This window comes from Magnolia sinica, chromosome 15 (assembly GCF_029962835.1).
Source record: "Magnolia sinica isolate HGM2019 chromosome 15, MsV1, whole genome shotgun sequence".
NCBI classification, from domain to species: domain Eukaryota; kingdom Viridiplantae; phylum Streptophyta; class Magnoliopsida; order Magnoliales; family Magnoliaceae; genus Magnolia; species Magnolia sinica.
Genome location: NC_080587.1, coordinates 75,364,276 through 75,386,035, shown reverse-complemented (window position 1 = coordinate 75,386,035; position 21,760 = coordinate 75,364,276). Strand labels below are relative to the sequence as shown.

Sequence of the window (21,760 nt, the reverse complement as noted above, 5' to 3'; positions counted from 1 at the left end):
GGTGGGACCCACACTCAAAAGGATCTGTCAAAACGGATGGACAGTGATGATCTAACACATATGGCAGGGTGGTACTCCAGAGATAGGTTTCAGTGGTAGGTGCTTGGTCACCACCGTTTGCAGATGGATGGTCAGTGTGGGCATACGTCAGTGGGGTTCACAAACTGGTGGCCCATTGGTGATACATTAAGCTAGTGTTAGTGTTCACGTCAATCGGGTCTCTATGCCCAGCAACAGGTTGGGTTACAATCAAACTGCTGTGTCGCCAACAAAAATAAAGGAAACAAGTTACTTTTGGAAGGAAAAAAAAATAAAAAAATGACTGAAATAAATAAGTTACTTTTTCTTAAAAGTTACTTATTTAAGTTTAATAACCAAACTAACTTAATTAAAAACATAACCCATCCACTTACATAAATTAAAAAAGTTACTTTGTTGGTAGTATTCAAACAGGCCTACATGATAATTTACATATATATGCTAGACACTGCATGACTTACGTTACAAGTTATTTTTCATTATTAACATTAAAATCAATTGATGTTTTCAACAATTTATTATATTTTTTTATTTTGAATAAAAAATAGTTGTCCTTCAATGCTTTTAGTAAAAAAAATACCAGTAACAATATTAAATCAGTTTCGTTACTCTTTTTTTTACCTTTATATGCAATCATTACCCTTTTCCATTATGTTGTGTTTGGTTGCCCCAAACATCATGAACTTTTGTTAAATTCCATTCAGAATATCATAACATTGGTGCAAACGCAAGTAAGCCCAACCTTCATTGAAAGTTACAAGTACATGCTATGTAGATTACGCCTCAAGCTTGAGAGGAGTGAATGCTACGCTATACACCATTGCTACTCAAAACACCAGCTAAATCATGCCTAAAACCTCTAAAATCATGTTTTGTGGCCCACTTGAGATTTGGGATGGTCTGATTTTTTTGGATGTCCATTCATCCCGGTCAAACATGTGTTCTTGATAGACAGGATGGCACATACAAAATGCAATAGGATCCACGCACAATCTAGAAAATTTTAATGGTTTGTCTGCCCATCCCAACCGTTCCCTATGGGGGTGGCTAACATGGAGTGTGTGTACCGACATGGGTGTGCACGGTGGGCCCTGACGCAAGGATGGACGTGATGAGGTTGATCACCATCTTCCTCAAGGATAACTACTTCGAACCAATGGAGCTTCTCCGGACTCCTCAGAGAGATTTCTCGAATCCATGAGAAAAAATAAGAAAATAAAAATAATTCTAATAAATTCAAAAATAGATTAATTGATGATAAAAATAAATAAATAAATAAATTTACAATCCTTTAAATAGTGATATGAAAGAAGTTTCAAAATCAAACTCTAACTCTTAACTCCCTAAAAAAACGCGACTTACTATAAATAGCAAGCTTACTATTTATAGACGGTCATGATTTATACTAGACTTCATGGTTGTCGGCCAAAAATAGTAAGTGTCCAATTTGGCCTAACCATGTTATTCTCCTAATTTTTCTAAGCATTTTTCATGTTGGGTACGACTCCTAAAGCTCAAAGGTTCAAGAGTTATAATCGAACTAAAAGTTACTATAAATAGTAAAAACGAAATTAAAATGTACTTTTGACTGTCGATCTAATGGAATGTTATAAATTCTGCATGGGCAATCCGGCATAGTGGGTTGGGTGGGTAGAGCAGCTTCTCCTAACCAAAATCATATACAATACGTTAAATAACCCATTTTAGTTTGCGAGATATGCTTGTTTTAGGGTTCTGACGGTCCTGACCACTTTTGCCTCGATCAGGCCTTCTTTGGTTCATCTTGGACATGAAAAGTATCCACAGCCTGCTCTACATCAGCCCCACACCTAGATTTGTTTGTTAAGCTTAACCTAGAAACATTTGCACTGGATCTAGATACGGCCCTTATTGGAAGATATGATTCATCCAATTTTAAATTTTCATGGATCACTTCAAATCTGCATCACTCCTGATTGACGGCCTAGGATACATAGGCAATAACCCCTTTTTACTCTTTCATTTTTCCAACATTCGCTCATGACTGCAGGTTGGGCGGCCAGTGATCTACGGCCTGGCAGCAAAGGGAGAATATGGCGTGAAGCAGTTCTTAGAAATGTTGAGGGATGAGCTTGTGCTGACCATGGCACTTTATGGATGGTGCTGTGTGAAGGATATTACTAGGAGCTATGTACCAACAGAAGGCGACCGGTTCAGATCCTTGCTTTGATGTTGTGGATGAAGAAATCAGATGATAAATAATAAAAAGATGTGGGTCACTCAATTCCTTGAATTAAAATTGGAACCGTTGGGTATGTGACCGGTGCGGCCCACCTAAGTTGTATGATGGGTCCCAGTTTTCGAACTGAATCTCATTGAGTTCATGTGAGCATAATTCTTATTTAGGACTCAAAACTACTTAGAATTGTAATGCTAAGCTTGCATTGTGTGTAGATATATCAGTAGAATTGTAATAGAACAGGACTGGGTTTTTGTGAGGTTTGGATTGAGCTGAGCGGGTGGGCCGCTGATCATTGTAACCGTTGTGTAATCTCATACGCTAAAATTGAGAAACCTGATTGTTATTGGGTGGTTTGCGTATCCATTTAGACCGTGTTTGGATGCGCAAGTGTATTGCAAAAATCCAATTTAGTCAATGAGGAATGACAGAGATTAATGATGTTTCCTTGTATTCACGATAAGGGCACTTGAAGGTGGCAGTGAGCCAGCTGTCTCGTGCGGCCTGCTGAGCTGGCGCAGGAGGGACGCGATGAGGTTGATCACCGTCTTCCTCAGGGGATAACTACTCCAAAGCCATGGAGCTCTTTAGACTCCTTGGGGGTAACTACTCTGAATCCCCGGAGCAGTCAGGACTCCCCAAGGAGCTTACTCAAATTCACGGGAGATAAAAGCATGAATAATTTCTATTTAATTTGAAATAACTTGATTGATAATAAAAACGAAATTACAACTTTTTAAATAAGGAACTCAAACTTAGGACGGAGTTTTAGACTTACAACTCCAACTCAAACACTCTAAAAATGTGATTTACTATAAATAGTAAACTTACTATTTATAGACAACCTTTGTTTCTACTAGACTTCGTCGTTCTCCACCAGTAAGTGTCCAATTTGGCCCAACCACGGTAAACCCTTTCAATGTTGGGTACAAGTTCTACAACGTAAAGGATCATAAGTTATACTCGAATTAAAACTTATTATTTATAATAAAAATGAAACTAAACAGGATTTTTGATGGTTGATTTAATGGAATCTCGTAAATATGGCATGGGAAACCTAGTGTAGTAGGGTTGGTTGGTTTAAGTAGGTCCTCCTACCCCAAAATCATATATAATATTTTGAAAAACTTAACCCAGTTTACGAGACATGTTTGATTTAACGTTCTGATAGTTTAGGTCACTTCTGCCTCCAACTAGGAGTTCTGATAGTTCAGATCACTTAGGCAGAAAGTATATTGCGTGAGCATTTGCAAAGACCATTGCAATGCTTTGTTTTAATTAAATAGTTGGATTCCCCTTGTCTGTACCAGTTCTGAGTCGATTGTTTGGCGACTAGGGAAGGCTCTCGAGGGGGCCATTCCCCGTCCGTTCCCCGACTGGCACACAGCGACCTGCTCTTGCTGCAGGAGCTGCTTCAGCAGTCCATTGATAGCTGACGGGTTTGGGACTACGACCCTCGTGGTCCATCTTAGCAATGAAATTGTTTGCAACCCGCTCTACATCACAAGCCAGACCCAACTTTGGACCAGCTTGTGCTTGTTAGCTTGGCCAATGGTCTGGTCCTGGGCTTAGGTTCAAGTCATTTTAGTTTGTTGGGCCCACTCTGGCCCACCGGACCCAATGTCATATGCACATCTTGTACTGGCAACCCATGCATTATGAGTGAAGACCGTTGATTTTGTTCTTCTAGGCGTCTATTTCATTTGGCGTATGTGGCCCACTTGATCAAGGGACAGATTAGGTAGATTCAAGTGGAAAATGTGGATTTTATTAATTTTTGGGCGGGTTGGGTCTGGCTACGAAAACTTTGGGTGGGCTTGAGCTTGTTGTGGTGATCTAAATGTGGGGTTGGGCCTTGGGCCTTAAGTCTCAGCCCTAGCCAGGCCCATTGCTACACAGAGCTCTGTTAAACCAAGCACATGTGCAAGTTAGATAGCGCACGTGCCGACATAAACACCTGATGAATGCAAAAAACAAATATCAGCTTGATCAATCTAAAACTTTTGTAGCCCAAGAAGTTTTTTATGGTGAGAGTTCAATCACCACTGTGTGGCCCACTTGAGATTTTGGTCTACCTCATTTTTGAATTAATACCATAAAATTATCCGGAAAAATGAATAGACGGCATGGATGAGACACATACATCATGTTTGGGTCCACACTGCACCGACCACTAGCCAATGGGCTAGTGGCAGGGACCGCTGATTGGATACTGACAAGGTAAATAGCCAAATGGCTACTGAAGTGACGTCACCAAGCTCTGTGGACCCCACCATGATGCATGTGTTGTATCCATACCGTCCAACCATTTTTAGAGATAGTTTTATAGCATTACAAAAAAAGCAAGATAGATCTAAAGTTCAAGTTGACCCCATCATAGAAACTAGCGGGGACAGTGACATCCACCGCTCAAAACTTCTCAGAGGCACAGTAGTTTCCGATGAAGCTGATATTTTTGTTTTGACTTCATCTACCTCTATGTTAACTTATAAATAGGATGGATCTCAAGAATACATCACTGTGGGACCTGTAAGTGTTTCAACGGTGGGTGTGACGGCTCCCACGATTTTCTGCAGAAGGCCTGACTTGCCTGAGTCACGGGTGACTCGTATTGTTGAAACGGATCAGGTCCGGCCAAGTCCTAGTCGCTTCAGCAAAAATTTGAATGGCATGTTCAAACAATCAGCGTCGAAGATTTGCTCGAATACGACCTGTGCAACACGCAACAACACTCGCTTGTGGCTACATCGTGTCTCAAAGAAAAAAAAATCATATATTTCAACCAATCAAGACATACCTACCACGTGGCGATGATGATGTTAAAGATGGGCAACAACCAACCCATCTAAAGCTATAGCTGCTGTATTAACCTTAGCAAGTTTTGTAGGTTCGATACTGAGGTATGTATTATATCCAAACTTTCCATCCATTTGGTGAGCTAATCTTAAGGCTTGAGACGAAAAATAGGATAAATTTAACAATCAAACAGGCCACACTGCAAAAGGTAGTGAGAGATTGAACATTTACCATTGAAACTCTTTTTGGGGTCAAAGAAGTTTTGGATTAATATAAAATTTATTTTTACTCTTAATTTAAATATCTGTGAACCTATATACAAATTGGATGGAAAATAAACATCATGGTGAACCCTACGAATTTCTTAAGGATGAAAATTTTCATCCGCGGCCACTCGTAGTGTGGTCAAATGATCTTCGGATATGATTCTTCTTTTAGATAATGATTTAAAATGGTTTCTAAAAATAAATAAAAAAGATATAATAAATACATTACTTTGGTGCCCATGCAACTTTGATATCTGAGCTCGAGGAGTGTCGGTGCTCGTCTTCGCACGTAAACACGTATGCCATACAGCTGATGTGACGTAGACTAGCCAATCCGCTTCCGGGCTCCAGGACCCTTATCTTTTCCCGACCAACCACGACCACCCGCGAACGGGAGCGGATTGGATACTGAACGCTTCAGTAGCCAAAACGCTACTACGGTGATGTGGCAAAACGCCATTGGTTAGATAACAAGGACGTGTTCCCTTGGTATAAATGCTACTCCGTTGGATCAGTTAACGGATCTTTCTCCCTTTACGCCGTGCACCACTCGGCCATGAAATCGGATTGTTATACTGAGAAAATTCAGTTGGGCCCACTATGAATTTATGTGATTTATCCACACCTTTCATCTGTTTTTCCATCTAATTTTAGGCGTTGAGCCCAAAATTAAAGCTTATAAAAATCTCAAGTGGACCATACCACAGGAAACAATGGAAATAATGATTTCTGCCGTTGAAACCTTTCCAGGCCCACAGTGATGTTTATTTTTCATCCAAACTGTTCAAAGGATAAATAAACATGGATGAAGGTAAAAAAACAAATATAATCTTGATCCAAAACTTTCATGACCCCAAGAACTTTTCAACGGTATAAATTCAACTCACACTGTTTCCTTTGGTGTGGTCTATTTTAGCCTTTTATATGCTTAGGTTTTGAGCTAATGCTATAAAATTATCTTATAAAATGGATGGACAGTCGTGATAAAATATATAAATCATGGTAGACCCCACAGAGTTTATTTACGCAATCCGCTTCCCTTGGCCACGTACCGTTAAACTCCGCATGCATTTTTTCCGTACGCGGATTTCTTTCAGCTCTGGGAACCCAGGCCAACTGTGATGTTTATGAGAAATCCTCCCCTTCCACCCATATTTTGAGTTCATTTCAGGACATGATACCAAAAATGAACCGTATGCAGAGCTCAAGTGGTCCGTACTAAAGGAAAATGCGGTTAGGGAAATTTCTACTGTTAAAATTTATCTGGGTTCAACAGTGATGTTTTCAAGCCATCCATACCGTTAATAACTTTATTCCTATTGGGATGAGCTGAAATAAAAAATATTAGCATGACTCAAAACTTCTGTGGCCCACGAATATTTTTAATGTGGACGTTCAATTATCACATTTTTGGCTCACTTGAGCTCTAGTCAAGGTTCATTTTTAGCTTAAAGTTTGAATTGAACTAAAAAAACAGATGGACGAGTAGAATTTCTCACAAACATCACAATGAGCCTCACCTGGTTCACAGCGCAAGAACTTCCTGGAATCTCTTTTGCAGAAAATCCACGTCCGGTTTTTTCTTAAGATAAACAATTACTGGTACGTGGCCGAGTGCGTCCACGGCCTAAACGGAAAAACATCCCAAACATCCGCTAACGGATCTCGTTGAAAGAGTATTTATTGAAAGGAAACAGCAGCTTGGCATCAACCAGTGGCGTTTTGCCGCATCACTTCAGTAGCGTTTTGGCTACTGAAGCGTTCAGTATCCAATCCGCTCCCGGAAAAGGTTCTGTCTACAGCGGTCATTTTCTCGTTTTTTAAGTTGGCTTATTAGTACACCCCAGTGTCACTTCACACATCACTATAGCAAGACCCCAGTATCTTTCACTTAGTCTACCCCTCGCCTGGCAGCCCATTTCTTCTTCAGTCAAAGGTAAGATCTCCCTCTCTTTTCCCGTGGATTTTGCTACGTTCTGGTACATCTGTTTCCAACGAAGGGTTTAAATTGTATGTATTTTAGCTTTATTTTCTCAAATGTTGGTGGTTTAATGTCATTTTTATGTATGGTGGTTTCAAAATGTTGGGTGGATAAGTTTCAGCTTCGGTGTTGAGATTTGAGGAAAGGTTCTCGTGTGGGGTCCACCTGAGTGAGTTGATGACAGCCAACCCTTTCATCAGGGTCTCCCCGTCGTGAAATTCGAAGGCCTGGAAGATCAGGCCGATCCAACCATCATGTGGGTCACAATGAAAATTATGAGATTTTTGGATAGTCGTCGGTTGATTCCTTTTGTGTGGCCCACCTAATCATTGTATAGGCCTTATTTTTTAGGGAATCCCATCATCGTGGCGAGTATCATGAATTCACGGATTGGATGGAAGATTATCAGAACGGTGGGGCCCATCTAAGAAAACAATGGACAACCGCTCAAAAACATCTAAAACACATGGTGGTCCACGTTATGGTTGGATCGACCTTTCGAGTCGAGCTCGGCTCGAAATATTTTCGAACTAAAAAAATCAGCTGGACACTGTCATTTCATCAAACACTTGGTGAGCAACGGAAATATCAAAGTAACCGAGCTCGGCTCGAAATATTTCCAAACTAAAAAAATCAGCTCGAACTCAGTTTTGAACCGAGCCGAATCGAGCGAGTTACCGAGCTAACTCTGCTTGTATACAGCTACATCCGACACATGAGGTGACCGCAACTGTTTTAACGAGAATGTACATGGTTTTCAGACGCAGCGACCCATCCAAACTCGTTTTGGTCCGAGTCGAGTCATGACTCGCCTGAGTTGGGTTGACTCAAGGTGTCAAGCCAGATCATCTCTGGCCTAGTCTGAGTCGACCGAGTCTATCAGGACACGAGTCTCATCCGACTCGAATCAGGCTCTTGTCTGAGTCGTCAATCCATGAATGTACATGATGGGAAGAGATGAATGGTCATTTTTAACAGGAAGAAATGGCGGGTGACCCGGTTAACATCAGCGAGTTCCAAGAACTGGCCCGGCAAGCTCTGCCGAAGATGAGCTACGACTACTTCAGCGGAGGAGCTGAGGACGAGCACACCTTGAGGGAGAACGTCGAAGCGTTTCGAAGAATCACGTACCACTAATATGTTACCATTGTTGGATAGTTAGTTTTTACAAGTGGGTCTGGTTAGGTGATCTGGACTGTTGATCTGATGGCCACTGATATTTGTGGAACATTTCCAAGAACTTCCTTGATCAGACAATCCAAACCATCCATTCATAGCCTGCAAATTGGCGGATAAGAGAAGAAATACTGCAGTGGTCTGCATTTGACAGAAGAGAGGCCAAAGATTGGATGGCTAGGACTTCATGGTGCAATCCAGATCACACAACCGCAGGCCCCAGTTTTACGAAACTGATCATGTAATTTCTCAGTGTTTGCTGTTTTACCATTTATGCATGCAAGGATTCTCAGGTTTCAGCCAAGAATTCTTATAGATGTGAGCAATGTAGATGTGTCGTCGTCGATATTGGGGTACAATGTTTCAGCCCCGATCATGGTCGCTCCGACTGGATTGCATAAACTGGCTCACCCCGAAGGTTCGAATCCAGGGTTTTGATTTCAATGGTGTGGATTTCATGTGTGATTCTGATTTTCTGATTGCAGTTTTATCTTGTTTTAGGAGAGGTCGCCACTGCCAGAGCTGCTGCAGCATGTAATACAATCATGGTATCAATATCTTGCATTGTCTGGCTTCTTTGCATGGTGTCTAGTGATCGGGACCGTTGATTTGGTGAGCTACAAAGGCCATCAGTACTGGTCCGAAAGAAATGTAGCAGTGACTTTAAAAATGAGCTACTGTCCACATTTGGTGGGTGAACCTTGGAACCATCAGATGGTCAGATTTGTACAAACACTACTATTTATCCATTTGATGGCCCACCAGATCAACAGTTGGAAAAGGGTCATAGTAGCGTTTTCTTTTATGTGATATGATGTTAGAGCTGTTCTGTTTTCAGGTGCTATCATTTTCATCTAATTGCACCATTGCGGAGGTTGCTTCCAGCTGCAATGGGATCCGTTTCTATCAATTATATGTATGCTTCTGTTTCTTACCAATATCAGATTCCTAATATTTTCAAAGATCGTGCCGCATTTGGATGTCCAATCAATCAAATTGTGGTAACCCAATTCACTAAATAGCAAATAACCAAAGCGGGACCCACCACACTCAATTCATAATGACTAATGACCGGGTATTCCTCCAAATTGAATTTACAACTGTTTCAAATGCAGCTTGTGGGAGTTATGACTTTTTAGTTAGCCTAATATTTTCAAATTTCATGTTGCGTTTGGATGTCTAATCAATCAAGTTGTGATAACCCTATTCACCAAAGAGCAAATGACAAAAGTGGGGCCGGCTGCACTTTTGTCATAACTATAGACTAGCCCTCCAAAATTGCATTTACAACTGTTTTAAATGCAGCGTGTGTGGTTTCATTGTCATCATGAATTGAATGAATTGCAATTCAGTTCAATTGAGATCCAAACACACCTTTAGTTAGCCTACTAGTGTCAATGTTACATTTGGATGTCGATTGGATCATATTGCAATTACCCAGTTTGCTAAAGAGCAAATGACAAAAGCGGGGCAGGCAGATTAGCCCTCCAAATTGCATTTACAACTGTTTCAAATGCAGCTTGTGGTGGTTTAATTGTCAGCATGAATCAAATAAATTGTAATTCAGTTCACTTGTGCATCCAAACATGTCTTTAGTTAGCTCTAGGTACTCATTTAGTGGTTTGGCATCCCTCTAAGAGTAGGTATACCAAAGACGAGATGTTTCGGAGAAGTTAGTACGGAGAGCCGAGCAGAACGGATTCAAGGCTATCGTTCTCACCGCTGACACTCCAAAGCTTGGTAGGAGGGAAAGGGACAAAAGGAATAAGTAAGAACTCTATGATATCTGTTGTTTTCAACCTCTCTATATATTTTTTCTATAGAGAGATGTTGAGACGATTTGTGAGTACACGTGCCTACACTGCATGGCACGTGTGGAGGATCCAGGCCACTCATCTTCTGGGGCCACCTTGAATGCCCTCGACCAAAAAATTTTAGTATGGTTCATTGGTCATGCGGTAAACGTGTATATTGAATATAGATTATAGATGCTTGGTCATCTTTTTTTCGAACCGTCCATTTTTCTCATCCATGTGTGGGGCTACCTGATTTTTGGGCCAGGGCATGTTCATGGTGGTCCCCACCTCATGAGTAGTAGTATGTGCTGCAGATTATACACACATGCCAATGGCATGTGTTGCAGATCACCGCCTCAATCTCTCCTCGCGAAAATCATCCTACTGCTTCTCTTTCTGTAACTAAATTACATTTTCTCAAAGTATAGCGTACTCTGTTTTTCAGTTTGTACTAGTGCGTCCCATGGTCTAGTGATCTAGATCATCGATCTAATGGTTCCAAAGGTGATGGACCATGCCCCAGAAACGTTCCAATTAGGAAGATCTTGGTTATCCAGTGTTTGGCCCTCATACAATCGAATGTGGACATTCTACATGCAGGCCACCGATCAAAGGGCTAGAATTGCCCGATCAAGAAAAAAATTTGGGCCCATCATGTCAATGGTCTGGATTACCCAACAATGGGCTCTATCGAATTGGAAATGATTCACTAGCAGTGATCATAGAATTTTACATTTGTCCCTTTTGCAGATTGGTTGTGCCTATGTTGAAGAATCTCGAAGGTCTCTTGTCAGTGGAAGTCAATTCTGTGAGTAGAATGCATGCTATAAGGGTGCGTTTGGTTGCTCTAAATATCATGAAATTTCATGATTAATCAATCTAATTCGTTGCAAAATTGCATGATATTTCATGAATTTTGGTGCAACCAAACACTCCCATCGTGGTTGTTGGTAATCAAGATTATTTTCAATCCTTAACTAAAATGAGATGTGCTCATTTTGAGTGGCATCCAAACAGGCCGCATAATCACCCTATTCCTTTACTGATGGGTGGACCTCACCCAATTATTGATTCCTATAAATCACATCGTCTTCAATATCTGGACTGGAAATAATCAGAAATCTGTTTTCTTCCACCAACAAAAAGATGAAAGGGATATTGAATCACAATGCTGAATATGCTACTCATCATTGTATTTTTTTTTAAATACAGGAAGGAGGCTCAAAGATCGAAGCCTTAGGATCACGGAACATGGATCCTTCTTTGAGTTGGAAGGTATTTTACAGATCGATGATGTTCTTATCTGAAATAAACAGTTTGGATGTGTTTGGATGCTACCTATTTTTCATTTTTCATTTGGGGTTAGCTAGGCGTTGCTCCAACACCTATCACAAATATGAGGTGTTTTTGAAAATCTGAACCGTTTAGAAGACTCGCAGTCACAAAAAATAAAAAATAAGAAAAAATACAAATGTGTCAAATTTGAGGCCAGTTGGATACTTGAATGGGCCACAATCTCATATTTTATTCTAGCAGTCAGTATGTCAGCCCTTGTGGGGAGAAAAATGTGTTAAAACACCTTTTTAGTGCTATCCAAACATGCCCTTACATTCTGACAATGGTGGTGGGTCGAGAGAGAGACAGGTAGATCATTGAAGTGCATCCACACTGACAATGGTGGTGAATACATTAGCGACTTTCATGAGTATCGCAAGTACCTGAGTATACGGCATGAACAGACGGTTCCCAAGACCCCCCAGCATAATGGTGTAGCTGATCGAATGAATCGCACCATTATAGAGAGAATCAGATGCATGTTATATCAAGCGAAATTTTATGCTTTGATTTTACGTGTACGGTTAATTTATGGCCCCCAGGCCATGTATGAAGTTTCGAGCCGAATGGATGGTTGGAACCATGTGATCTTGCATTCTGGACCAATTTCGGGCCATCTTTAATGTGAATGGCTTGATTTTCTTGGATCTTTGGCGTGTAAATTCATCAATCTTGGTCTCCTGGGGTCTGTCCCTTACTTTGGTGACTTCGGAGCGTTAATTCCATGCTTTTAGTATCGTTTTTCAGTCTAAGCTCCTAATTACACCCTACATCACAAACACGATTAAAATATGACGTTAAGCATCATCATGTATATAAAATTATGTAATAATTGGGGTCTAATATGCAATATTCGACCCTCATCACAGGCGACATAGACTCCAGGAAGTCTACATCGGGGTTCATGTTCAAGTTTGCAGGGGGAGCGGTTTCTTGGCAGAGCAAGCTACAGAAGGCCGTAGCATTGTCGACGATAGAGGCCGAGTACATTGTAGTCACAGAGACATGTAAAGAGATGCTTTGGATGAAGAGGTTCTTACAAGAACTTAGCCTGAAGCAGGAGGAGCACGTGGTTTATTGCGATGGTTAGAGTGCTATACACTTGAGCAAGAATCCAAGTCAGCATTCCAAGTCAAAGCACATAGAGATTCGGTATCACTGGATCAGGGATGCTTTGGAACAGAAGGTGTTACAGCTTGAGAAGGTACACAGACGATAATGGGTCAGACATGATGACCAAGGCTTTACTCAAGGGCAAGTTTGAAGTTTGTAAAAACCAGGCTAACTTGAAGAAGGTAAATCCCTCCTGGGTAAAAAAGGGAGAGATTTGATGGAATTTTTTTCCTCGTGCTCGATCAGTCATAAGCCTTACACGACTAGTCGATGGCTAGTGCACGACCAGTCGTGGAGTCAAGCCCTGTCTCGACTCAAAGTCCAGCGCCTTTGAGCTATTTTTTTCAGGGGTGTTCGACGGTCAAGGGAGGTGCTCGACTAGTCGAGGACTCGACTCGACCAGTCGAGGTCACGCAAATTCGTTCCGCGATTTTGTGCGGATTGCGGAAATCCGAGTCCTTTCGTAATAGGAATGCGAAAGGGAGTTTTCTAAACTATAATGGGGGTCCCTAGGGTTTTTCTAGGGTTTGATGAAAAAGATATAAGAGGGTTTCCTAAAGCTTTGCAAGGGTTTGCTAAAGGGTTTAGGGCTATCAAAGGTGTGAGAGAAAGAAAGAGAGAGAGAGGAAGCTTGTGGAAGGGAGGTTCTGCTCGTAGAGGTGATCTACTGTGCACTTGATATCTTAGCGCTTCTACATCCTCATAATCAGTTAGATCTCTCCGTTTTTTTAATTCTCTTACTATTTATCCACTCCTGTGTGAGTGAAGAAGGTTGTAACGTTCTACTTCATAGTAGATTGTTGATTTAGACGAGGTTCTATGGTTTTTACCTCTTTGAGGGTTTTTCACCTAAAAATCTCTTGTGTGGTGTGTGGTTTATGCTTTGATTTACTTCATTTCTTTATTATTCTATAATTCTGGTTTATTTCGGGAGGCTAGATCCTAAGGTTTTGTGCAAGGCCCCCAACATCTCTCTCTCTCTCTCTCTCTCTCTCTCTCTCTCTCTCTCTCATGTCGTGTACTAATGTGTGTTTGGATGTGCACCCAAATCATGATCCGGGCCTATCTAGCTCTTTTCTACATTTTTATTTGAGAAATTCACTATTTGGGCTGTTTTTGTTTTTAGTATTTTTTTTTATAGCTATATTTCAACCCCATGTGGACACCCAATCATTGATAGGGATAGTTCATTCAATAGAATTGTTGGGAGCAAACCATGGTGCAAGAATCACGCAATCAGATAATTCTAACCCTTTAAATGGGGCCAATTTTTTACAACCATTTAATGAGTCATAGCTCACATGGTCAGAATAATCAAAACCAAAGTACTACTTTGGAATCATAAACAATACAAAGTGGGATCTATCTACTAGATGTTTCAAAATGATTGGACCTAATTTTGTTTCTCTGCTCAATCTTGATTTTCCGTTTTCATTGTTATTGATTAGATGCTTAGGATCACCCAATTGACATGATTTCTGCACCGTGGCTTTCTCCAAGTTGTATGAATGAATGAACGGTTCAGATTGATGATAGGTCACCCTATGTGTCATTTAAAACGTTGGGGGACATTGTATGGAAAATGATGAAGTGCAATTGTGGTGCAAACAACCTTTATCGGCTCCGTCATGATGTAAATGGCTGCTAGCTTGTTGATGGGTAATGGGAAACTAGCAAATGTTTTATTACCTTTAACCAGTGTTCGAAATATCGGTATAGTTAATCGTGTTATGTATCGCACCCTTGGGATACGGATACGTATCGGTTATCGCATGGGATATATCGGTTGTATCACGTAACGTATCGCTGTTATTGGAAACATGGGAAAACATTGGAAATTGGTCAATTTTTTCAATGAAATTTCAGCAATTGTTAAAAAAGACATCAATACACACTTACAAATCAAAACATTACAAAAAACAAGTGCACATAATAGGTTTTCTTTGTATGGGGTCCTAATCTATGCATTGTCTAACTAAACTGATGCAAGTAAATTAAAAGTCTATTTATATAATTTATAAATTTAAGAAGGCATGTGGAAACACAAGCAATACATTCAAAAGCAAAAGAAAAATCACTAGATTAGGTTACATACATGTTTGATTTTGATTGTTTTTCAATTTTTCACAACTCGGTCCTTCTCCTCCAAATCTCGAAATTGAAGTTCCAAATCCATGATTTTTCATACAAAACATGAAAAATCATGGATTTGTAATAATTTGACACTAATTTAACATGATTTATAGAAAAAATTATCGAAAAAAAAAAATCTCATCGGATCGAACATGGGGGATATATCCCACTACTTGTGCGTATCGTATCGCACAGGTGGGATACAAAATATATCTTGAGATATATCGGTCGATATCGTCGATATTTAAAACACTGCCTTTAACTGTTCGTATTTCATTCATTCCATCAGTATGCTCCCAGGTACTTGTAATTGTAATCCGATTGCTAGAACCAAGATGTCTTTCTGTGGAAATCTCCACGAGGGCTTTGACGTAACCTTACTAAGTCATAAGCCTTAGGAGTAGCCCTGTCCTTGTCAATTTTTTGGCTTGACAGGGTCTCTTGAGAAGAAGAGACATTGGATCGTTGATCTTATGCTAAGGTAGAATTGAGCGAATTCTTCGTGAATCTCATTTGGCACTTTTGATAAAGTAGACAATGATTGCTTCTTACAAGTAACCTCAGGTGGGATGACATCCACTCTGACCATCATACACGCTGCCCCATGTTTGCCCATGGGCCCAAAAATCATGCCAATCCATGACTTAGGTGGGCCATATCAAAGGGAACACTGGAGAGGGGCCGGGCGCCCTTCGCCTCCCAACAATTCTTGCTCATGTTGCCCACCTGAGTCATGAATTGAATGATCACAGGCAATATAGATATTATCTTCGAATAGTACGAATTACCTTTCATGTTCTTGTCGATTTCTAGTTGCATAATCTTTTGCAGGACATTGGATGGTTGAAATCTATAACGAGCCTGCCGATTCTGATCAAGGGCGTGCTCACTGCAGAAGATGGTAAGTCGCTGCTGTCCATTTCGCAGTAGATTTCGCAGTAGAAATGTTCAACGGTTGAAATGTTAGGACTGGTTTTTGAGTTTTGACTAAGTTCATGGCCAAGTGGGCAAGTTGGTGATTTTTCTCTGCTGATTTTGCAGCTAGAATGGCAGTCGACGCTGGTGTAGCAGGGGTGATTGTATCAAACCATGGTGCTCGCCAGCTTGATTATGCGCCAGCTTCGATAACTGTTCTTGAGGAGGTGATGATTCGCTTGTAGTAACTGAAAAACCGATAGCTCTAAACGAGTCTTTCTAATCACACATGCATGCACCAGTGTGGTGAACATCCAAGCTTTTCTTCAGGTGGGCCCTTCTGTGCAGATAGTATCCATACCCTGGCCTGAAAATGAGGTGGGCCAGGCTACAGAACAAATGAACAGCTAGAGAAATTTGTTTTAGCTGCCTTCCATTCATTTTGTACCCTGGCCTACCTCATAGTGGGCAGTGGGTCATAGAACTTCTGGTAATCTTCCATTTATCGCAGGGAGAAAAGCTAAGCCGATGATATATGTACACATGCGATGATATATGTACACATGCATGAGAAAGAGAGAGTTCTCAGATTATGACACTTGGATGGTCCAATCTATCAACTAGGACTGTCCATTAGGCCTAGAACGCATTTCAATGGTCTTGATCTATTCCATTTCTAAGTTGGCCCTTTTTTTTTTTTTTTTGTAGCCATCCGCTTGCCAACCCATTGTTAGCATTGCCTGATGGAAGTGATGCTTTAGAACCATGAGCAGTCCATGATTAGCCCCAATAAATAGAAAATGTTAGTTGTTGATCGGACCTATTTCTTGTTGGAGAACTGCAAAAGCACGCATAGATGAATCAAGCAAAGTACTCTAATCGCACAACCAAGTTCAAATACAAACAAACCATCATGTGGAAAAACCTTTGCGAGAAAAAACCACGGCACAAAGCGATAGTAATACACTATGAAAGTAGAAAATTACAAGAGAATAGAGATGACCAATTCAAACAAGCCTCGAATCTTTTGCACAAGCCAAGCTATGCCCTTGAAACCCTTGGAGACGAATTTAGAAAACCTAGAACACCTCTCTTGCTACCCAAATCCCGCTTACACCTGATATATATATATATATATATATATATATATATATATATATATATATATATATATATATATATATATATAGATATATATATATATATAAAATCGTGTTACAATTGGAACAGCACGCTCGATGGCATTGAGTGGTCTGTCGATGGCATTGACATCTGCTCAACGGCATCGAGCATCCACAGACCCTGCTGTTTACATATTTAAGACATCAACAATATTTCTCCATAAATGATCTTAAAATCAATTTTTATAGGCTATTGATTTGACAGTTGGATTCGTCTTATCAATATAATTTTCGCATGGTAGCCCATGAAGTGTGTGCTAGACGACCTAATTGGGTCCTTTCTCTTGCTTGGGTGGTAGACTCTGAGTTTCAACACCCGGTCAAGGGTTCGAGTACCCCATACGTGGTGAAATTCCACTAGCGTGAGTGTGTGGGGTGTGCGTGCGTGTGTTAATAAAAAAAAAAAAAACCTTGAATGAATCGTCGTAAATCCATGCTTCTAAAATGTCTAGTCTGCTTGTATGATTTTTACACATTGGAAATGGCAGGTGGTGGAAGCTGTAGCTGGAAGAGTTCCTGTTCTCGTCGATGGAGGAATCCGGCGAGGAACTGATGTTTTCAAGGCCTTGGCTCTTGGAGCCCAAGCTGTTATGGTAAGTTATTGCACTTAGATACACTTAGACAAGCTCTTGCACCATACAAAGCTTTGTAGGCTGGATCCAATACAAATGTTTCTACTTTAACCTTAACGCACAGATCAATGCATAGGGCCCACCATGATGTTTTCATGATATCCAAACCTTCTCATGTGTTCCCACTCCTTTTTTCCTTGGATCCTGAAAGTAACTCAGGTCGGTTAAACCATGCATGATCATGCTTAAAAACTCTGAAATCATGTTTTGTGGCCCACCTGAGAATTGGGATGGTTTTTTTTTAAAATTTTTGGATAGAGATCTTCTTAATAGATTTGATGGCACGTACAAAATACGGTGGGCCCCACACGATCTAGAATTTTTTTAATGGTATATCTGACCATCCCAACTGTTCCCTGCGCTTTGGCCCACCTGAACTTTAGATCCATGTGATTTTTGTGCACCCTAGACACATTGGATGTACAGAAAACATCATAGTGGGCCCCACACCTAGATTTGTGCATTAAGCTTAACCTAGAACATTTGCATTGGATCTGGCCTAAGCTTTGTGGCACATGATGGCCAAGGGACCTTCCAACGAATGAAATAAGCCGTTTTCTTTTCTCTTTTTTTCCCACATTTGCTCTTGACCGCAGGTTGGGCGGCCGGTGATCTACGGCCTGGCGGCAAAGGGAGAATACGGTGCGAGGCGAGTCATAGAAATGTTGAGGGATGAGCTCGAGCTCACCATGGCACTCAACGGATGCCGCTGTGTGAAGGATATTACCAGGAGCTATGTGCGGACAGAACGCGACCGGTTGAGATCCTTGCTTTGATGTTGTGGGTGGAGAAATCGAACAATGTGGGCCACTCAATTCCTTAAATAAAATTGGAACCGTTGAGTATGTGACCGGTGTGGCCCACTTGAGTTGTATCACCAAACATTTGATTGGACTGTAGTCTCACCAAGTTCATTTGTGTAGACTCCCAAGTGATTATAATTCTCATATAGGACAATTAGAATTGTAATGCTAAGCTTGCTGTGTAGGTGGATATTAGTAAATTTATAATAAGGCAGGACTGGGTTTTTGTGGGGTTTGGATTGAGCTGAGTGGGCCGCTGGTGATCGTAAAGGGCGTGTAATCTCATACGCTAAAATTGAGAAGCTCGATTGTAATTGGGTGGTTTGCGTGCTTGATTAGGCTGTGTTTGGATGCGCAAGCGAAATGAATTGTGAAATCCAATTTAATCAATGGGGAATGACAAAGATTAATGATGTTGCTTAGTATTCATGATAAGTGGTACTTAAGGGTGGCAATGGGCCGGTGGACCCTCCTGGGCCGACAAGCCGGACCTGGCTTTGGACTAGCTTGGCCCTATTAGCTTGACCCTCCTGGCATGCATGGTCCAAGAGCTGGGCACAGGATGACTCAACTTGGTGGCAAACTCGACTCATTCGTACCCGACTCGATTCGAACCGAGTGGGTGAGTCGATCCGAATCGAGTAGACTTCGTCCAATCTGAACTCAAACCAAGTCGAGTTCGGATCACCCAATAACTTAACTCGACCTGAAATCCAACTCAATATTGACTTGACTCGATCCAAAACTCAACTCATATATATGTATATGTGTGTGTGTGTGTGTGTGTGTGTGTGTGTGTGTGTTTCAGATCCGAGATGCTGTGTAGCTGGTGGAAAGGCTGCAATTCTGATAAGTGCACTTAGCTTTTGAGTTGTGTTCAGCTCGTGGATACCCACTGCACCCGACCTGACTCGATGACAACTTGCCCCAATTCGGTACTTGTGACTGATTCGGACTTGGTTTGGATTAGTCACCTGCACTTTGGATCGGGTCAGATGTGCCTGACTGGGTATCGAGTCGGGTCGAGTTCGGGTTAGGTCTATTTCAAAACCGGATTAAGTTGGGTCAGCCCTAACACGGTCCAACTTGACTCAATGCCTAGCTCTACATGGTCCCATCAATATTTCGGTCGGGATTGGTCTCAAGTCCAGCCCAACTCAACTTCATATTAATGACTTGTGTTGGGAGAAAAATAGATTTACTTATGGAATGGACCAACTCTACGAACCAGCACAGACCTAATAGAGTTAAAACTACTTAAGAGGCATCCACTAACAAGGAGAGATTGACTTTCAAGTAGGTCGATGCAATTGTCAGGCCACTCAAATAAAATGCAACTGTGAGACCACTCAAATAGCCGATTGCCTACCTCAACCATAAGTCGGCTATAGTTCGGCCTAAACTATAGGTCGGATATACCTCAGTCATATGTCGACTACAGGTCAACCTGATATAGCTCGGCCATAGATCGGCATAACCTCTTAACAAGATAAATACTAATCTAATGGAAGGCTTAGTATTACTTGCGTCTACTGTACTTGGCACCTCTATCACCCGACCTTTTTCCGAACTAACAGTCAGGGAATTCCTCCAACAGCCTAAAGATCTCTCCATAATCTTCAGGAGATAATCAGATCCTGAGGATCTCAGAGAACCACAATCTCAGGAAGATCCCGGACGGATCTAGAAACCTGTGCAAGAAGATCTCTGACATATCAGGAAAGACTTCCTACGGCATGGTCTTCCTTCCCTTTTAAATAAAGATACTTCTAACTAATGTAAGGTATGCATACTTTATCACAAAATACGACTGGTAATTCTTTTTCAAGAGTTGAAAGACCCATTAGGCATTGGAGGGTCCCTTGCATTAGCCAGGGTCTCCTTTGTTTTTTACCTTCTTCTATGCAAGTCCTAAAGGGTTAACCAAGGAGGGCCGGCTAGAAAACTACGTCAACAACTTGTATTAGCAACCTATTCATCATGAATATAGACCTTAGATTTTGTTCCTCCATGTGTCTATTTCATCGTGCGTGTATGGCCCACTCGATCAACAGACGGATCAGAAACATTCAAGTGGAAAATATTGATTTTATCAATTTTTGGGCTTGTTGGGCATGGGCCATGGACCTTAAGTCTCAGGCCCGGCCCGGCCCATTTCTACCAGAGCTGTTTTAAGCCAAGCGCATGTACAAGTCAGCTAATGCACATGCCACCATAAACGCCACCTTTGCAGGCAGATGCAATATCCAAGCCATCCATCAGAAACGTATACTGTAGATTTCCTTTCCCAATTATCACGTCGGTCCACTAGTTTGATGGACGAAAATTGATTGCACAAATGTACGGTTGTGAAAATTCAACCAAAAGTTCCCCTACTGGATGGACCGCTTTTATCTTTAGGTAGTAAAATCTACACAGTGTGGCCCACCTGATGGATGGCTTAGATATTTCACCTGTCTGCCACGCTGGCACATTAGGTGGCGTGTGCGTTAGCTGACTTGTCCACGCGTGTAGACTGAGCAGAGCTCTAAATATTAATCACAAGTGGGTGTAGACCTCGATCCATCTTACATGCAAACATACGTGCCAGTGTAGCACATATGTGAGAGATCTAATCCGTCCATTAGGTGGAAAACGTTGTTTAGATCTTCCAGCAAAATTATCACGACAAATCAATATTCACTTGTGGTACAGTGTAGGTGACAAATGGACGGGTAGAAATGAAATTCACCGCTCATCGTAGGTGCCCACTTGAGGACCCAAACAACCGGATTTTTTTGCCAGAAGATATAATTAGTGTGGCCCAGGTGATGAAAAGCTCAGATCTCGCCCGAGTCAGATGAGACCCATCCGAGTCGACTGGGACGAGACTGAGTCTGATCCGGTTTGGGGCTGTGAATCAAGACTAGAGGGTGACTCATCCGTCAACTCACCTGAGTCACAACTCGAGTCAGTCCGAGTTGCGAAGTCAAAAAACCATGGTTTAGATGGGTGGGGCCCTAGGTTTTACTAGGTTGTTGGGAACGTTGATTTGAGTATGTTTCTGGCCATGGCCCATCAAAAATATCATCATCACCACCATCGTCTAACCTTTATCCCAATTAAATTGGATTTTTGCAATTCATTTTACTTGCATATCCAAACACAGACTAAAAGATCATATCATCTATTAAACGACTAATAATCCCATTAAAATCAGGCTTCTCGTTTTACACACTAATTATAATGATTAGTGGCCCCACTTTGTAAGAATTCTATAAAGTGGGCCTTATTGATGAATGGTCTAGATTGCCCTAGGGGTTGGCTAGTGCAATCGGGAGTATTAGTGAACCTCGCAAAGTTGTGATTCATCTAGAATCGTGCAAGGAATCAGGTG

At 41.3% G+C, this 21,760-nt stretch overlaps 2 protein-coding genes and 1 long non-coding RNA gene across 7 annotated transcripts in view; all 3 read left to right on the top strand.

Annotated features, from left to right (window-relative positions):
* The window catches only part of LOC131227779 (peroxisomal (S)-2-hydroxyacid oxidase GLO4-like), a 44,106-nt gene extending 41,483 nt beyond the window's left edge, over positions 1-2,623 (top strand). For both annotated transcript variants that reach the window (XM_058223596.1, XM_058223595.1), the window contains exon 12: positions 2,069-2,623. In XM_058223596.1, coding sequence (XP_058079579.1) covers positions 2,069-2,248 — 180 coding nt within the window. In that variant the 3' untranslated portion in view covers positions 2,249-2,623. The remainder of the gene's footprint in view (positions 1-2,068) is intronic.
* Positions 1-18,716, top strand: part of LOC131227778 (peroxisomal (S)-2-hydroxyacid oxidase GLO4-like) — a 60,180-nt gene extending 41,464 nt beyond the window's left edge. Inside the window, exons 1-12 of one of the 4 annotated variants that reach the window (XM_058223591.1) lie at positions 7,239-7,255; positions 8,279-8,427; positions 8,770-8,894; positions 8,978-9,024; positions 9,315-9,392; positions 10,120-10,244; positions 11,023-11,080; positions 11,485-11,547; positions 15,685-15,754; positions 15,895-15,995; positions 17,438-17,542; positions 18,178-18,716. In XM_058223591.1, coding sequence (XP_058079574.1) covers positions 8,285-8,427; positions 8,770-8,894; positions 8,978-9,024; positions 9,315-9,392; positions 10,120-10,244; positions 11,023-11,080; positions 11,485-11,547; positions 15,685-15,754; positions 15,895-15,995; positions 17,438-17,542; positions 18,178-18,357 — 1,095 coding nt within the window. In that variant the 5' untranslated portion in view covers positions 7,239-7,255; positions 8,279-8,284 and the 3' untranslated portion in view covers positions 18,358-18,716. Of the gene's footprint in view, positions 1-7,238; positions 7,256-8,278; positions 8,428-8,769; positions 8,895-8,977; positions 9,025-9,314; positions 9,393-10,119; positions 10,245-11,022; positions 11,081-11,484; positions 11,548-15,684; positions 15,755-15,894; positions 15,996-17,437; positions 17,543-18,177 lie in introns of those variants that run through there. The other 3 variants (XM_058223590.1, XM_058223593.1, XM_058223592.1) reach the window with 3 other exon arrangements.
* On the top strand, positions 11,554-14,643 carry LOC131227782 (uncharacterized). Its single transcript, XR_009162493.1, has 2 exons — positions 11,554-11,858; positions 13,907-14,643. It is a non-coding gene; the product is annotated as an uncharacterized LOC131227782 (long non-coding RNA).
* Positions 18,717-21,760: the final 3,044 nt, after the last annotated feature.